Source organism: Homarus americanus, unplaced genomic scaffold (assembly GCF_018991925.1).
Source record: "Homarus americanus isolate GMGI-L3 unplaced genomic scaffold, GMGI_Hamer_2.0 scaffold18044, whole genome shotgun sequence".
Taxonomy (NCBI): domain Eukaryota; kingdom Metazoa; phylum Arthropoda; class Malacostraca; order Decapoda; family Nephropidae; genus Homarus; species Homarus americanus.
This window is the reverse complement of record NW_024746240.1, coordinates 840,556-857,539: the sequence shown is the minus strand read 5'-3', so window position 1 is coordinate 857,539 and position 16,984 is coordinate 840,556. Positions and strand designations below refer to the sequence as shown.

Sequence of the window (16,984 nt, the reverse complement as noted above, 5' to 3'; positions counted from 1 at the left end):
AACAGTCTCAGTGAAGGTGTGGAAATTGCTAGGAGAGGTCACGTGTGTTATAGTGTGAGCGTGTTCTGGAGGTACAACAGGGGTTTACCGCCACCTGCCTCCACACACACACACACACACACACACACACACATACACTATGAATGACACTTCCTTACGTGAGTACTAATACCACCAGTTCATTCCACTGAATACTCCATGACACTCTCTCCCTTCCGTTTTGTGTGTGTGTGTGTGTGTGTGTGAACTTTTGCAGGAGTATCTTCATGCGTGTGTAAATTAGCATAAACACACACACACACACACACAAACTTCCTGTGCCGCCACAAAGTGAAGGTTGCCATGTTGAAGGTTACCCCGTCGCCACTGATTTGCCATCCACGGTTCGAAGGTAACTATGATGGCGACTACTGCGTTGTCTTGCCATGTTTTGAAGGTTGCTGCGTTACTCACTCCCTCTCGCTTGCCGCCACGTGTTGAAAGCTGACGTGTGACATGATTGTAAGCCGCTAAGTTGCCACGCAGTGAACACTATTTACTGCGTACCCGCCTATTACAATACAAGTGTCTTGCCAAATAGTGTGAGTGAAACTATTATGTGTACTTCCTGTGTGTAGATGATATGTATAACCGCATGTTAGTCACGAGGAATGTGTGTGTGTGTGTGTGTGTGTGTCTGTGTGTGTGTGTGTGTATAAATACATTTCTACCCGTAAACTAGATTAATAATACACCATCTTTGCGATACAGTCATCACATCGGCATGACTGACTGACTGTACCTGTATTTTATTCATTAATTAGTATTTATATTTATTAATTAACTTGCTGACTCTGATGTCTATATACCTGCAATGCTGTTGTTGGTTAATGGCATAAAATATACAACGAACTATAATAAATTTATACTTTTTTAGACTCTGAGGAGTGTTGTACCATGATAGACACCCATATACTGTACCGTACCGATAGAGAAGACAGATGTCAGGGAAATGGTAAAAGCTGTTATTTCTGCATTACACGGCTGATCCATACATTCGTAACTCAAACAAACGACGTCATTAACTGTATTCAGGGTTCGTATTAGGTGATTGGTGGCGGACAAATGAGCATTTATTTATACACAATCCCACACATTGTAATACTAAAACTATACTCGGGCAAGTTGCCGGATCACACAGTGCGCTGCCTTGTCAAGGTTGTAACTTGATCTCTGGACTCCCACAAAACATAGCAGCTGTAAGAGTTGTCACGGCGAGTAAATATACCGAGTGTGAACAACATAGCTCTGTCTGCTCCCGAGTTATGCCGCCAACTTACATAGGTTGTTATGTAAACAGACGGCATTGACCGACTACTTCTTTAACCCCGCCTGTGTGAGAATTAATAATAATAATAACAATGAAAATAATAATAAGAAATAATAATAACATTAATAATAATAATAATATCGATACGTATCAAAAATATTACTCTTTTAATTTATCTTATCCTTTTGCTTGACACACGGAAAGTAGGTCAGGTAAGGACGCCATTAACGACCCCCCTCCCTGGGGTAATTGGTGTAGTCCTTTTTAATTAAATTATTAATGCCTCTGTAACTTATGCAATGAAATGTTAACATAAATCTGATCCTTAAAGAATGAATAAAGTAAAATATGTTTAATAATATTTGAACAATACTGGATAATTTAAGTAACATAATTTCTTATCTTAAATAATAACCGGTATATATATGAGAGTGTGGCCACGTGTCTGGTAAGAGACATTAATTAACATTAAAATAACCTGCTGACGCGCCACAGTGAAGCTGGGTAACAGCCGCTGCAGTTCAAAACAAAACATAACTCAGTGACGCAACCCGGCCACCAGACCAGGTGGGCGTCAGGTGGTGTAATAGTCTACGGCAAAACTCGACACCTTTGACAATTGCATTGATCGAGTATTGATGTTTTAGAAATACAACTTTTTCCTCACAACTATAGCTGATGTCTCTCAGCTTCCTGGCCAGTATTAATAAGTGTCTGTTGTATTTATCTACAGGATATAAGCAACGACCTATCTACAAACATTGTTGAACGTTTATTTGCTTATATTCTCACGAACGTTACGACCGTTTGTCGCTCAAACTTCGAGATAAATATGGATTGCCAGAGCTGTTAATGCTGACGTCGTGGCATCTCCATGGCGCATGCGCGGCCCAGTATAGATGCCAGATTCTCCTTTGCGTCAGTTTCTGAGTAGAAACAATATGGTCGCTGTTCACGACTTCTTCAAATTGAAAGGAAGAAACCGTATTTTGATTAACATATATATTATGTTTCAGTGTATTATATATCGCCAGTTTTAAAGAGTGATGCAACCTGTACAGACGAGAACAAGCCAAGTCAGGTGGCATTGGATTTCATGAGACCTTCTCTCACCGCGCGGGCCAAACCTGTGACGTCATATAGCCTCTCAACCGCAGGACCAGGGACGTAAACATTACGCCCACGTGAGGAAGTAGTTCCCATAATGTTTTTTTCGCGAGAATGTAGGAACTGGAGGGCATGAAGTGTTAAATTTTGGCTGTTTTATTATAATGTAAGATTCTAAACAATAATATCACAAATTTATCCACTAAAAAGCGAGAATAGAAGATAAAAACAAGCTGTTCTCATTCCGGCAGTTGATCCGCGGGCTTTTCCTGCTGGCGCAACGATACAGTGAAAGGTTGTAAGTCGACTCCAAAACATTCAGTAGTAATCTAGACTTGGTGCAGTGAGGACGGGTATTGCATATTCTCGTCGCACCTTGTCAATGTAAACATACCCATATGGAGTATCCATTTCGGATTTACTTTAATCGGAAGGGTAGTACAGTGATACCCATTACCTTGGTTGTCTAAGGAGTGAAGCATCGCTCGTGGATAACTCAACGTTTATCAAAATGTTTATGCAGAGAGTGTTCAATGTCTTCTCTCAAAATTCAAACCTCCCGCTCCCAGTTGACAGGTCCAAACCGAAGCCAGTGCCTAACGGTAAGTCCTCCATTGATGTTTCCTTATTCCATCCTGTGTGTGACAGTTGTTCCAGAGTTCTCCATAATGATGTAGTGTTGAGTCAAGCAACAACCAGGAGATTACAGAAACATCATACTGAAATCAGAGCAGCAATTTATTTACAACGGAAGTGAGTGCCATTTACACAGTCAAGTGGAACATGTATAATTAATGTGTGATGAGTGCTTTCTAGACGTATGTAGTCAGTAGTGCTGTTAATATTAAGCCACATTATAGGAAGATATTTTTAAGGTTCCTCTGTAAACATGGAATCACAACCCACGAGAAATCGCTTGTGTTTGCTCAAGGACGAAACATATTTGGGTTCAAATTAAATAGGTCGTTGCGACATTGATGACAATAATGGTTGCCAGTCACCGCCCCTGTTGGCACAAGACCTCAGGGCCTAGGTGGATGTGTTATTTGCCTGCGAAAGGCTAATGAGCAGTATACTCACCAAGCCCCAAAAAACAATAAAATCAAGCGTTTAGACTCTGGGTGTACCCACGCAGACGCCAGCCAGTGAGACATTGATTGTTATATTGTAGGTCAGGAGGTCACATGTTAAATTTTGTTCGTTTGGAGAAGCGATGCATTGCTACGCGCAATGCCTACCTGGCTTATAACGAGTTGAGGAGTGAAGCAATTTTATCTCACTTGTATGAGGATTATGTCACAGGTTGGAACTTTTCCTGTCAGAGGTAATTCCTGCAGAATACAGAGAACCACAACAAACCAGACGACTGCAGAGTGGTCGAAGGTTGGGACGCCTTGTGGTCGTGCCTCTCAGAACAACGCAGTTTACCCCCTTCGTGTGACACAGTTGCTCCCCTGACAAAATAGGGTCAGTTGTTGACCTATTTTATCACAATGGAGTCTGAGGGACCTTATGGGGTGTTGGGTGTGTGTTGAGGGTGATGTGGTCAGTGATGACACAAGACAACTCTTAACTGCTCTCTAGTACAAATCTATACAAGTATTGGTGACGTCCACAGTAAGAACGTACTCCTGGGTCCCCATCAACAACTAGTCACCTTTATGTATCTAACTTCTAATACTATGTATCTAAATACTATGTACACGTACATGATTTGGTATTCCACTAGTTTAAAGAAAGTGGGATAGCTGTTTTATTTCGAGAGTCAAACCCACATTAACAGTCATTTTAGTTCTTACGAAACATTTATCGCTTCAGCCTCTTAAAGACGAGAGTAAATGGCCATCTCCCCCAGTTCTATCAAGAAAAACAGCTGAGTGTTTGTCACTCCAGTTTTCTCGATACACAAAGCTTAAACCTGCAGGTAACGCCAGTCTCTTCCTCTCCAAAGGAATAGGGAAAGTATTGCAACACCTCCACTTTGAGGAAAATGTAAATATTGCAGTAACAGCAACGCACTACTCCACCCCCTTATCCCCCTCCACACCTCACCCCAGTACTGATGCTACCCTCCCGCCCCCCAAGGATCCAGGTGACGTTGTAAGTATTGTTTGTAAACAACGTAGTATCAACTATTCACCCAAAAGAAGTAACCAAGATTTGTCCTCATGATTTGACTGTTTATGCTATTTGTCTTGGTATGATCTCCAGCTCTCCACCAGATCAAATATAAATAAACATTAACGATGCACAGGGAATCAGACGTCTTATTGTATTATGAGTGTTGTTGTGTAAGGCTAAAAGCACCTGATATGTACTGTATATACCACCTGGATTTAAGTTGAATGTTCGGTGTATCTAAAAGTGTGTTTACCAACCGACCGCCTGAATGGTCTGTCAAGTCTTACGGAGCAAAACAACGAGTAGGAAAGTTTGTTTACAGTGTCACCAGAGGATGACTACACGTAAGCTGTGCCCAGAGGGTTGACTAAGGTGGGTCGAGATGGTTAACAGTACAAATCTGAATATCTCTGGACTTATTGGACGAAGATGATTTGATAGGGAAACACGATTATACAGGTGTATTTATTTATTAACTCTTCCATTCATGATTCACCTGAACCCATGTTAGAAAGGTTATAGGGATATTTTTTTTTGTCTATTAATGTCAGGAATAAGAGCTACGCATGCCCTGTGTGTATTACACAACTATAAACATTTGCCATTGAGTAACTTATTTTATTATGCCCTCTATCTCTTGTTCACACCCCACCTCCCTCCAACCCCCCACCACTCATCCCCCAGTCTTCCCACCCCTCATTCCTTACGTCCACCCTCAGCGCCCCCGCCTTCGCTCTCTCTCTCGTTCCTTCCCTTACTTCCTTCCTTCTTTATCACTCGTTCCCTCCTCTTATCTCCTTTTCTTTATTCCCCCTGCGTCCCCTCAGTCTCTCCCCCGCCTCCTCCTTGAGGTGAAAGACATTACTAAGTGGCGGCTGGTGGGTGGCGGCAGCTCTTGCGTCGTAGTAGTGGTGGCTTGGCTCAGGTAGGGACTGGGTGGGGACGTCTGGTATTTAAATGGTTGAGGAACACCCTGACGGAGGTGAGAGTGTGGTAAGTAGAGGAACAACTTGACTGACGGGTGTGAGAGGTGGAGATTTAAGGGAAAGACCAAAACGCAAAATGATAATGTTATTGAGACAAGGATAAGAAGATGGAAAGGATAATTAATGGGGGTAAAGATATGGAAAAGAGTGACTGTAGAATGGACAGGAAGGAAGGGGAGGCTCTTTCACCCCTCACAAGTAACTACGCCATAAGTGCACGTTACTCGCCTAACTTACCCAGCAATTACTACTTGGTAATGTTTTCTAGTCTCTTGTATCTAAGAGGTGTGAGTGTTGCACAATATCCAGGAAAATGAAAGGTGGAAATGTTGACTGACCAATGGTGTTTACAGTCGCTGAAAGGGAAATGTGAGCCTGCGTGTGTATGTGTGCGCGTGCGTGTGTTTGTGCGGCGTGCGTGTGTGTGTGTAAACGAGTAGGGGAAGTGCGCACCTGACCTCCTGACCAATAAAGCTGATGGGGGAGGTTACCTAAGAGCGGAAGGGGAGGGAAGCGTATGAGAGGACGGTGAGGGGAGACTGTATTGGGGAGGTGACGGGGGCAATGAAACACAGAAGGGAAGAGAAACATAAATAGGGGTAAGAGACGAAGAAAATTTGAAAAAGGGCCACAGTGGGAGGAGGAAGAAGCGATGAGAATGAAGAAAGGAGAGATATGATCAAGGATGGAGAAAGAATAGGTGAGGGTAGGTAGATAGATAGGAGTGGTAAGCCTATGGGGCAAGGACAGGCTGGTGATATGACGCACCAACGGTTAGGGTGAGATGGTGGGCAGAATGCATTAGGCAAAGGGAGTGAAGTGTATATTGAGAAGGTGGAATGCACAGAGTTAGAGGGTGAAGGGGTGGAAGTGAGGGAAGCGGAGGGTACAGTGCCCATGGAGCCAAGGAATGTAGATGAGGTAACGGAATATAGATAGAAAGTAGAATGCACTCGTAGCTATGAATAATGCATATCTAATGAAGTTCAGGTTAATTATATTGTTGTTAGTCTCTTGCGAATGGCTTGAATGAGATTTGTTCTTCCTTCGCTAATTATTAAGTTCTCAGCGAGATGTTAAATTAAACCTTTCTTTATCTCACAACCTACTGTCGTTCCTGCCCCCTCCCCCCCTTCATAGTGTCAGTATTTTCCCTCTTCCACACTTACTCCTCCCTTCCCCACCCCCCCTCTCTCTCTCTCTCTCTCATTCCTCCCTTCCCCACCCCCTCTGTCTCTCTCCTTCCTCTCTTCCCCTCCGTCTCTCTCACCTCCCTTCCCTCCTCATCCGCTACGCCACTAATCTTCCTTAAAATGCCACTACCATCATCCTCCAACTTTACTTTACCACTACACCACAGAACCCACCTCAACAGCCCCCCCCCCCCCACCACCTAAACTATCCCCTCTCCCGCCATCGACCCCCACCCGGAAAACAAGCTGACCTGAATAGTATGGCTGGCTGGATGATACGTTCCCCCGTGGGCTCAGACGAGGTTTATAGTAACTATGTTATTTCCTCAGGCCGTGAGAGAGAGAATAGCACAAGAGTAATTGACAAGGAGGCTCAATTTCCCCCATTTTTTTCTTCCTTTATCTATGGTGCGGATTGTTATTTTATTGTAATGACAAGACAGTTGGATAGCGTCAAGACACAAGGAGGATTGGGGAGTGGATTGGAGGTGGGGAAGAGGAGGGTGAGTGGGTTGGAGAAAGGGAAGAAGAAGGGAGGTTAGGGACGCGAAAGCTATCCCAATGTGGTCTAGTGTTGGACGACGGACGTTTACGAGTTTACACACGGTTGTTGTCATTGGGTGTGGTTGTGTGTGTGTGGTTGTGTGTGTGTGTGTGTGTGTGTGTGTGTGTGTGTGTGTGTGTGTGTGTGTGTGTCTCCTGTCTGGCCTCACCACACACAACTTCCAATCCCTGTTACCCTTTTCCATCCTCACCTGTCGTCTCCCTCCTCATGACCTTCCTTCCCTGTACGCTCTCCTCGTCCTGCTCTTTATAGGAATGAATTGTCCCGAAAATCCCAAGACGATTTTCGGAAACAGGACGTCTCCCTCTAGACTCTAGAAAGACAGAAGTCCATGATCTCAAAAGCTTAGTTCTCTGGTACATGGACAGTACAGGTACAGTATATAAACGATGGGGTGTACAACCAAGGCAAGATGATTCCTTAGAACTTTTACTCCTGATGGTGCAGGAGGTGATGGTTGAGGCGAGAAGGGCTTTCACCCCCCTCCCTACCGTCGCTTCCCCCTCCTTTACCTCCCAACTCTCCACTGCTTCCTCCACCCTCCTTCCGCGGCTCACCTTGCGTCTGTCTGGCTCAGTAGTCTGCCTCTGTCCGAGATATATTGGCCAATTGGTTGGGGTAGACGGGTGGGCAGGGGCAGGGTGCCCTTGTTGCTATGTGGGGGCCAACGAGGAAAAAGTGGAGGGGAGATGCTCAGGTATATAATGACAGTATTAGGCACAGGTAGGTAGGTAGGTAGGTGTCTCCGGCGTGTGAGTGTGGTGGGTCAGGTCAGTAGTGTGGTGGTGGTGGTGTTGCTCTGCGGTAATACGGATAAGAATATATTTGGCGGGATTAGTGCAGATAAATATAAACTAATATACTGATAAATGACTTACGTAACCAATAAACACTACCCGACTACATATGAGGTTGTAGTCAGTGGTTATAAACGAGTCTAGCCACCAACACCTGTGCGCTAGGGAGCCTGCAGTGCCTTGGGCGAGTCTCCATATAGCAGCATAGTAGTCTCGAGTATAATCAATATTACACACCACGCGAGAGCCGGCCCAGAGCTGCTCCTAAGATGAGTATGTCGTTCAGTAACTGCATCCCTCATAACCCAGACAGTCATCTTTAATACTTGACTATGAGGAGCTTGAAGACGCTTGTAGGAACTCCCTCTTCACTTCGCTACGATCAGTAATAGTCGTGTGTGTGTGTGTGTGTGGGAGCTAAAGAGGGAAATATGAGTGAAGCCGGTGGAGTAAGAAGAGGAGAGAGTAAAACTTGAGTGGAGGGAGGTGGGGGGAGGGTAGGTATGGAGAATGAATTAGATGGAGTAAGACTGGGTGGTAACGAGTAAAGCCAAATGTGGGTTGAGGACTCCACTTATAAACACTCCATATATGTACACAAACCCAGCAGCCAGCGTGTAACAGATATCCTTGATATTAAGAACATCTGCCTCACTCACTTATTAATTTGGTACATAAAAACTCACGGAGAAGTTGTGCACGGAAACTAACCATTTTAAAACTTGGGAACTTGAGGGAAAATCAGCAAATCGAATTAGGAAGTGAGGAAAATTTCTTTTGAGGTGGAAGTGACGTGTTAGGATAGCTTACACACACACACACACAAATATATACACGGCAGTACAAAGATACAAAAACAAATAAGGTCGAGTGAATAATTATGCCAGCAACTACGTGTTGTGACGCTCTGTGAGACACTCGCTTTCATTTACCTCATTCACCAGCGCAGGTAACGAGCAGGAGCCAGGTGGAGGTGGTGGAGTATGTGTGGATAGTGGACCTGTGTGGAAGGATTGATAAAGATTGATATAGATAAGGTTTAGGCAAGAGATTCAGGTGACGTGGATGTAGGTGACAGCTATTTGTGTGTGTGTGACGAACAGCCGCAGGAGGGAATGTTTACATTGGAGAAGAGAGGAGGAGGAAGAGGTGTGGTGGGTGTGAGGGCCACCAGCCTCGGGAAACTGGGTCAGCAGAATTCACCAGTGCAGAAGGTTCTTGTCGACTCTGGCTCAGTGGAGTGGGTCACCCTCGCTAAATGTCGCTCGCTAGTAAAGGGCTCCTTCTCACATTTGTGATTAAATGTTAAACATGAATTCCTCCCTCCCTGTAGTGACGACATGGTTGTGCTACACCAAGGTTATCGTCACCAGTGGCTCCCTGTTTTAACCTGTGATGATGAAGGACGTTTCCATCCACTGAAGTAAACAGTAATATACAAAAACGAATTAATTATCATTCTTTTAAAGGGATGCGACACGAAAACAATCTCCAAGTTTTTAACCAGCGTGAATAAAAAGCCCGTTTGAAATACAAGTACTGTACTATCATGGGTGTTTTTCACCACAATGAGTTACTACGAACTTCTCACGAAAATTAATACAACGAAGTAATCCGGAACCACGTTGGTTTAGTTAACGTGATAATTAGACAGATGGTGTGGTAGGGGGACCAGGTAGTGTGGTAGGGGGACCAGGTGGTGTGGTAGGGAAGGCAGGTGATGTGGTAGGGGGCCGGGTAGGCAGGTGAAGGGGGATGCCAGCCCAACCTAACTCGAAAGTAGGACACGCAAGCATCAGCTGATCGCGGCACCGCCAGCCTATTGCGTCGCGGAATGAATGCCGTACACTCTCGGCAACTCATTAAAAACCCAAACTCGTATTTCGAAATGGTGATTCTTATAGGCCTGTGAAAGGGAGGGAGATGACTGTCAAACCGAGAGTATCAGATGAGTGAGTGAGCCAGCAGGAGGAGGTCCCATCCCGCCTACAACGCTTCCCGTCACTCTGTATTGATCTATTACTACAGTCTCGATAGCCCCCCCCACTCTCTCTCTCTCTCTCTCTCCACAATCTCATTGTGTCGGGGTTATTACAAATGGTTACGTTTCTTGGTAAACCTGCTGACCACTTGACTCTTGTGGAAGTATGTAGCTACGAATCGCCTTTTGGTTATGAAAGTTTATGTTGTGTGGCAAATCTGTTAACTCCTCCTTACTTATCTCACGTGTGTTTAGGGCTTTAAATTCTTCTTTTACTTCACGTTGTAAATATATTTTTTTTTAAATGAGAATGATCTAATTATTGTGTTTTTCTCTTTCACAGTTGGTCGGGATCAACACAGCCCCAGCAGCCACAACACCACCAGTCACACCATCAGTACCACAACCGGTCACCACACCACCCATCACCACCACCTTATCACCACCACTCCTAACCACTCTCCCACCACCTCCACCACGACGCACCTGTGTCGCCACAACAGTCCCTTCTCCACCTCCAGGCCCCCCAGTCACTCCCCCTGCGGTGGAGGAGGCAATGGGCGAGGTTGTGGACCAGGTGGAGGAGGGGGAGGAAGAGGAGGTGGAGGTCCGGACAGAGAAATTCTTTACCGTCTAGATAAAACGGTGGACGAAAGGGGTAAAGTGGTCTCCAAGGTGTTGGGCAAGGGCGGCTTTGGCACCGTGTACGCCGGCACCAGGGTGAAGGACGGAGCGCCCGTAGCCATCAAGCTCATAGCCAAGAACCGAGTGCCCGCCTGGGGTGTGGTAAGTGTTGATGATCTTGTTGTTTATGTTGTTATAGACAGCTCTTACCTGTATTCACCACCACCTTTCTTAATTACCTCTCACTCATCTTTATGTTTAGGTATGACTTAGACCCAGACAATCAAAACTCTTTTAAACATTCCCTCAGCTTTTAGACTAATTTTCCTAAACCTCAGGCAAAGTCGAGTGTTCAAAAACTGAGGTGAAGAGCATACAACATAACACACAGTTTCCTACAACAACAACATTACAGTATCCAGAAACAAGTGTGTACTGTATACGTACTATCCACTACGACACTTAAATTAAAATATTCTCCCTGGCATACATAGAGGCAGCTACTGTTAATGTGGTGGTGTTGCGTCCTCTCAATGGAGACAGACGGAAACCTTATGACGAGAGAAGTAATTGGCACTGTTAGGTGGTGTCACTGACCCCGGTGGTCGGGCACAAGAGGGAGAGACGTAGGCAATAACAATAATCAGGCCACAACCCTGAGGAGAACAAAATGAAACGTGTAAAACAAAATTCTTCACATAAAATCTTGAAAACTGTAGCCATACGTTGTGTAAACTGGTTTAACTTGTTACTTTGAATTGCTTAAATTGCCCGAGGTACAAAGTCCTTACGAAGACCTAAAGGCTAAAAAGTTCAATACTATTCTGTGGGCAAAAAATAAAAGAAGGAAAAAACTCCTGAATCTTGTGGCAGCGTGTAACAAATTTACAACTGAAAGACATGTAGCCTACAACTAAGACAAACACTGTAACGTCTAACTGTATCGTATGAGTTATAGGATACATCCATAAGGTACTTAAACTGTAACTTGGAGAGAGATCCTCACAATCCTCTGGAAAGTAGGCCACAACCTTGGATGTGCTCTATAACGCGGGAAATATAAGCCTAGACTAGACCTAACACGCCACGCTCACCGAGGCGGAGGTCGTAGAAGGGGGAGTTGGGTAAAGAGGGGAAGGGGACAGGAGGAAGGGGCGCAGGGAATGGGATATTGAGGAAAGATAGAGTGTAGGAAGAAGAAGGAAGAAGTGAGATTAGACTTTAAGGAATTCTTACTCGACTCGGAAACATATATATCAAAGTATATGTTCAAAGTATGTTCGACTCTTCCATAGGTTCGGTGTTAGAAACCCTTTAATTTGATTAGCGACGTTGTAAAGCCTTTAATATGGGTTGTAATGCCGTGGAATCCTATTACGGCTGCCATACCATATAGCCGTGTCACCTGTTCACCTGAAACCCCTGAATTACGTAATAGTCAGTATTCGTATTCAGTCATTCTGCAAATCAAAATGAGAACAAAAGCCCGAGTGTGACTAAAATGCCTTGCAGACGTAAACAAACATCCAGTCCATGGCACCAGGTTGTTTTCCCTCGACGATGACTTTCGCTTTGAAAGAGAAAGTAATAAGAGTTTCTTGCCGGAGATCCAGTTCCGGCCTCCTCCCTCCTCCACCTTCTCTCTCTCCCCAACACTGTTAAGCTACGATTTTTTTTTACATCGACGTCCTGGAGGCCATTAGTTCCTCCCTGCCAGTGACCTCGACGCAGGTAAAGGCAGGTGAGTAGGGGGAGGCAGGTGTAGTGCTTGATGCACCTGCTCGGCATAGACGGCATGGGGCTGATCTTGCGTCATGCGGACATTGACAACGTGGCTCAGCTGACGCCTCGCTCCTCCTCCCTGTGTTTCACCGCCATAGATCCGTCAATCTCGGCTTATTATGTAACTCCGTGACTCTAGACGTACAAGGAATAGCTGTTCTGGTGATTATGTTACAACCACGACGATCATTGCGTATCAAAACGGGGGGAAAACGGTGATAGTGTGTATGTGTGTGTGTGTGTGTGTAGGTATCGTACATGTGGCAGCTGTGCTCGGCCGCCTTGAGCAAGGTATGCCGAGGCCAACCCCGCTATACCAACGCACCTTTAAGAAATCTAGGGCGGGAAATTCTAGCGGTATATCTCTATCACTCGATGGGATCACCTTGAGAACATTAGAACAGTTTAATGAAGAACAAAAAAAAAAGATGGAACCCCCAAGTGTTAAAGATGAGCGGAGGCGTAGCAGCGTAGAACAGTTTTTGTTATGGCGCTGTGGTGGACGGTGTAAGGCACTCGTTACTAGGTTATGTATGGGATTGTACCTTTAAGGTCATCTGCGCTCTCCTAACTTGGTGCGCCGCCTGTTGACCACTTGGGTGTGTTGTGAGTCTTTTAATCTGTCGTCGTGCGATATTAAACATGTTTCTCCTCTTTCCCCCCATCCTTCTCTTATTCTTTCATTCGTTTACTTCCTCACATTTCCTCCACTCTTTGCCTTTGTTTCTGTCTCCTGTGCATTTCCCCGTTCTTCGTCTTCACCTACCTCACTTTCTTTTATTATTGTAGTGCATTCTCTCTTTCTTTTCTTTGCCTTGTGTAATATCTAGGCAATGGATGGTGTGCAGGTGCTCCGCAGTACGGATGTGGCCATCCTGGGGCGAGGATTTCAACAGCTTTCTAGGTGTATTTGTGTGTGTGACTCGGCCCGAATACCAGAACACTCCTGAAGGCGTCTTACACGAAGGTTCCCTCACCACACTCCTTCGGAAGGCTGGGAATCTTCCGGGGTAGGTGCTTAGAGGCCGGAATAACAACCCCACACCTGTCCTCGTACACCTGCAGAAGGTGAAGAAAACGAGAGGGCGAATAACAGCGTGTTACCTGTGTGTGACGTCGTCTGGTTTGCGTTCAACATTCCACGTAACGGCAGGGGAGACGTGTGTGTGTGTGTGCAGGGGTTGTTACGCTGTCTTGGGGGGTCTAGACAACTTCATTTTCATGCTGTAGCTCGTGAATGTCCAGTCTCGACGAGTGTCTCCTACTAGTTTACCTTGACGCTGACAGGTGCAAACACGATGAGTGGTTGGTTGGTTACAGAGGTAAGTAACAAAGTCGAGGAACTGGTTGTGTTGCGTCGTGTAGGTTTACCAACGGGGCACCACTTTTTTTTTTTTTTACAATGAGCGTAGACAGTACACCTGAATTAGTGTTTGGTTATTTTTTATACAAGTGTTAGCCACAAAATTATCGCAACTCCTACAAGACCTTGAGTAAGTTTTTCACTCAGTTTGGCTTTTAAAGATTCTTCACATAAGCGACACGTGGAAGACCTACACTTAGCTCCGGGGACCTCCAGCTGCCTCGCTCCCATACCCTCAAGGATGCGCCAGTTGTATTCGACTCTTAACAGCATGAGTACAACGTATTGTATTCTCAAAGTGAATGAGAGGGAGGGAGTCACCTGTGCTCTTGTATCCAGGCTGACATTTACCAGAATTACCTCAGAAATAGAGTAATCACACGAGTACTCGGCTGGTTAGGACATAAAACCCTCAAGGAGGGTAACTCATCTTCCTCAAGAGGTTCACCGCCGATCTTAAGTGGCTAGATCATCACATTCGAGAGTTAGTGTTGTTGTACTTCAGGTGGTCGTACTCGAGGAATAATGTTAACTCACTCCTGGCTGTGGGTCGTTGTACTCAAGATTAATATCATCGTACTCGAGGCGTTAAGTCTCCCTGGAGGCGTCGGGTCGTCGCACTCGAGGGATTAGTCTGGCTGGCACCTGACGTAAACCAGATGGTGACGGCTGCGGCAGGTGGCGGAGACGACGGCAGCTCTACCAGCAGGTGATCGTCGTGCGGGTAGTGATGGGTGGCGTCGTGCTTCAGGGCCTGCTGCTGCTGTTGTAGCCTCCTCCTCCCTCCTGCCGCTGCTGCTGTTACTCCCACTCCTGCTGTCATTCCTTCCTTGCACCTGTTCTAAATATAAACGTCGTAACGCGTGGCTGGTTCTGGTGTGGACAGATGGCCAGAGGTGGACCTCATTTTGGAGAGAGAGAGAGAGAGAGAGAGAGAGAGAGAGAGAGAGAGAGAGAGAGAATAGTCATAGTAAGCTGGGTGGCGACATAGAGGAGACTACACAAGCCAATTAGTTTGTTAGAGTGTAAGGGAAAGTTGTTGTTGTGGTGACATCATTATGCTGATCCCGAGAAGTTGGTGTTGATGTTTTTTTTTCTCCACTGCCTCGCTCAGGGGACGACGCGACAGGGGCGTTTGTTTACAATCTGTTGGTGTCAGGGCGATTATGACGCTTCTCCTCGCCTAGCAACGACCTCCTTTTTTTATACCATATCCAGTCACCACCGCTTCCTCTTTCTCCACCACTAGCACTCTTAACTCCTCCTCCTTCTAGTTATTGTTCTTCTTCCTGTTTCTCCTCGGCTTCCTATTCCCTTTTTTTTTTCTCCCCCGTTGTCTTCTCTTCTACAGTATCACTCCTGTCTCTTCCCCTTACTACATTTCTCTCCTCCATCACCATTACCACCTTCCTCCTCGTCATCTTCCTCCATCGTTCACTGCCTCTAGTTACAACTGCTGCTTTTCTCCCCATTCCTCCACCATCATTACCATCCTCCTAACTCTCCTCTTCCTCTTCTTTCTCAGCCACTACCTCTCCTCCTCTTCCTCCGATACATCTGCCAGCGGTTAAGTCCGTCACGCACGTTTTACTCCCCGCTAAGTGCGCAGCCAACGAATCACCTGATGTGCGTTCACCCGGCACTCTCGTTCATCCGACACACGTTTATTCGGCACTCGTTCGTCCGGCACTCTCGTTCATCCGACACACGTTCCTTCGGCACTCGTTCGTCCGGCACAGGGGGGGGGGGGGTTAGGAGCTTAAGGTTAGTGACGTCTCTCATCTCGGCAGTGTCTTCTGATGAAATTATCTCCTTATACAAGTAGATTCACGCCATCACTGCTTATTAAACGCGTTCGCTCTATCTGTTCATCTGTACGGTCCGGTCATTCCACCTGTGTTCATTATTCGGTTAATTTCATTACTGGGAACAGGTAGATATATACATAGCAGTAGACAGGTAAAAGTAGCTACTTGTACTTCGGGTACACTCTACTCACGCTACAGGTATTTGGCAGGTGCAGGTTATTCGCTATATTTAGTCACCGTACCGTTGCGTGTACCCGTTATATCAGGTGCGTGAGTGACTACAGGGCGTACGTGTGTATAGTAGCTCGTGCGTGCATGGGCGTGGCGTGCGTCAGTTTGTGGTGGTTTCGTATATCTGTTACGCATGATTGTTGAAGCAGGAAAGGTGGAGGTAAGAAAATAGTAATGTTATTAATATTACGAAGTAGAAATGTTACTAACACACACACACTGTTGACCCCTGTTTAAAAAAAAATCGCTCTTAATTACAAAACTATAAAAGTTTGCTTAACAAACTTGACAACGTCGTCTTAACTTTATTTCCCACTTAATGACTTCAAGATTCCTAAAAATGAAAATCACAAACTTTCATGATTAATATTAATCTTTATCGTTAAAGACATATTTCTCGCTCTATTTTTTTTAACGATGCTTATTACCATTATGTAAGGGTGCGGAGGACGAGTTGATACAATACTCGCCTAATGCTTTAACTGTCGCTCGTTCGCACCCCCCAATTCTCGTAGCTGTTGATGGGTATGTAACTCCTCACTGCCCCTAAGAGGAATGGGTAAGAAGGAAGGGAAATGAAGATGATATTTACAGTTAGTGATGGTGACAGGTGGGTGCAGGTGTATTGGTGGTGGAGGACAGGTAAGCAGATAACCTGGGTGTTAAGAAGCCTACTCGCAGAATGTCACACGCTGGGGAATTTTAGATATGATAAGCCTAGAGGGAGTCACACATACGCGTTCTATAACTTGATCGTGACGCACTCGGGGGAGGAATGAGAGAGAGTGTGCATGCGTGTGTGTGTGTGTGTGTGTGTGTGTGTGTGTGTGTGTGTACGTACCACCGAGACCAGCTAAAGTCTTTGAGTCAATTAAAAAAAAAAAAACTTAGTACACAGTGGCTACCTTCCTTCTCGGGGTTACTAGTGTCGCCAACAACATGAGGTTTACGAGATGTTTCATTGGCTGCGTGGCATGGAGGGCATTAATTGGCTCTCTTCTCGCTGTGATGATGAAATTTCAGGTTAACACTTGTCTAGATACGGAAGTCTATTAGTGCCACTGAATGAGACGCCCACACTATTACGTAAGTCTCCTCTTTATGGACGCTGAACATC

At 45.4% G+C, this 16,984-nt stretch overlaps 1 protein-coding gene across 1 annotated transcript in view; it reads left to right on the top strand.

The window, feature by feature from the left end:
* The first annotated feature begins 2,727 nt into the window (after positions 1–2,727).
* LOC121879184 (serine/threonine-protein kinase pim-3-like) overlaps positions 2,728–16,984 on the top strand; it is a 28,844-nt gene continuing 14,587 nt past the window's right edge. The window contains exons 1-2 of the mRNA XM_042385781.1: positions 2,728–3,018; positions 10,403–10,845. Of these exons, the coding sequence (XP_042241715.1) occupies positions 2,928–3,018; positions 10,403–10,845 (534 nt within the window). The 5' untranslated portion in view covers positions 2,728–2,927. The remainder of the gene's footprint in view (positions 3,019–10,402; positions 10,846–16,984) is intronic.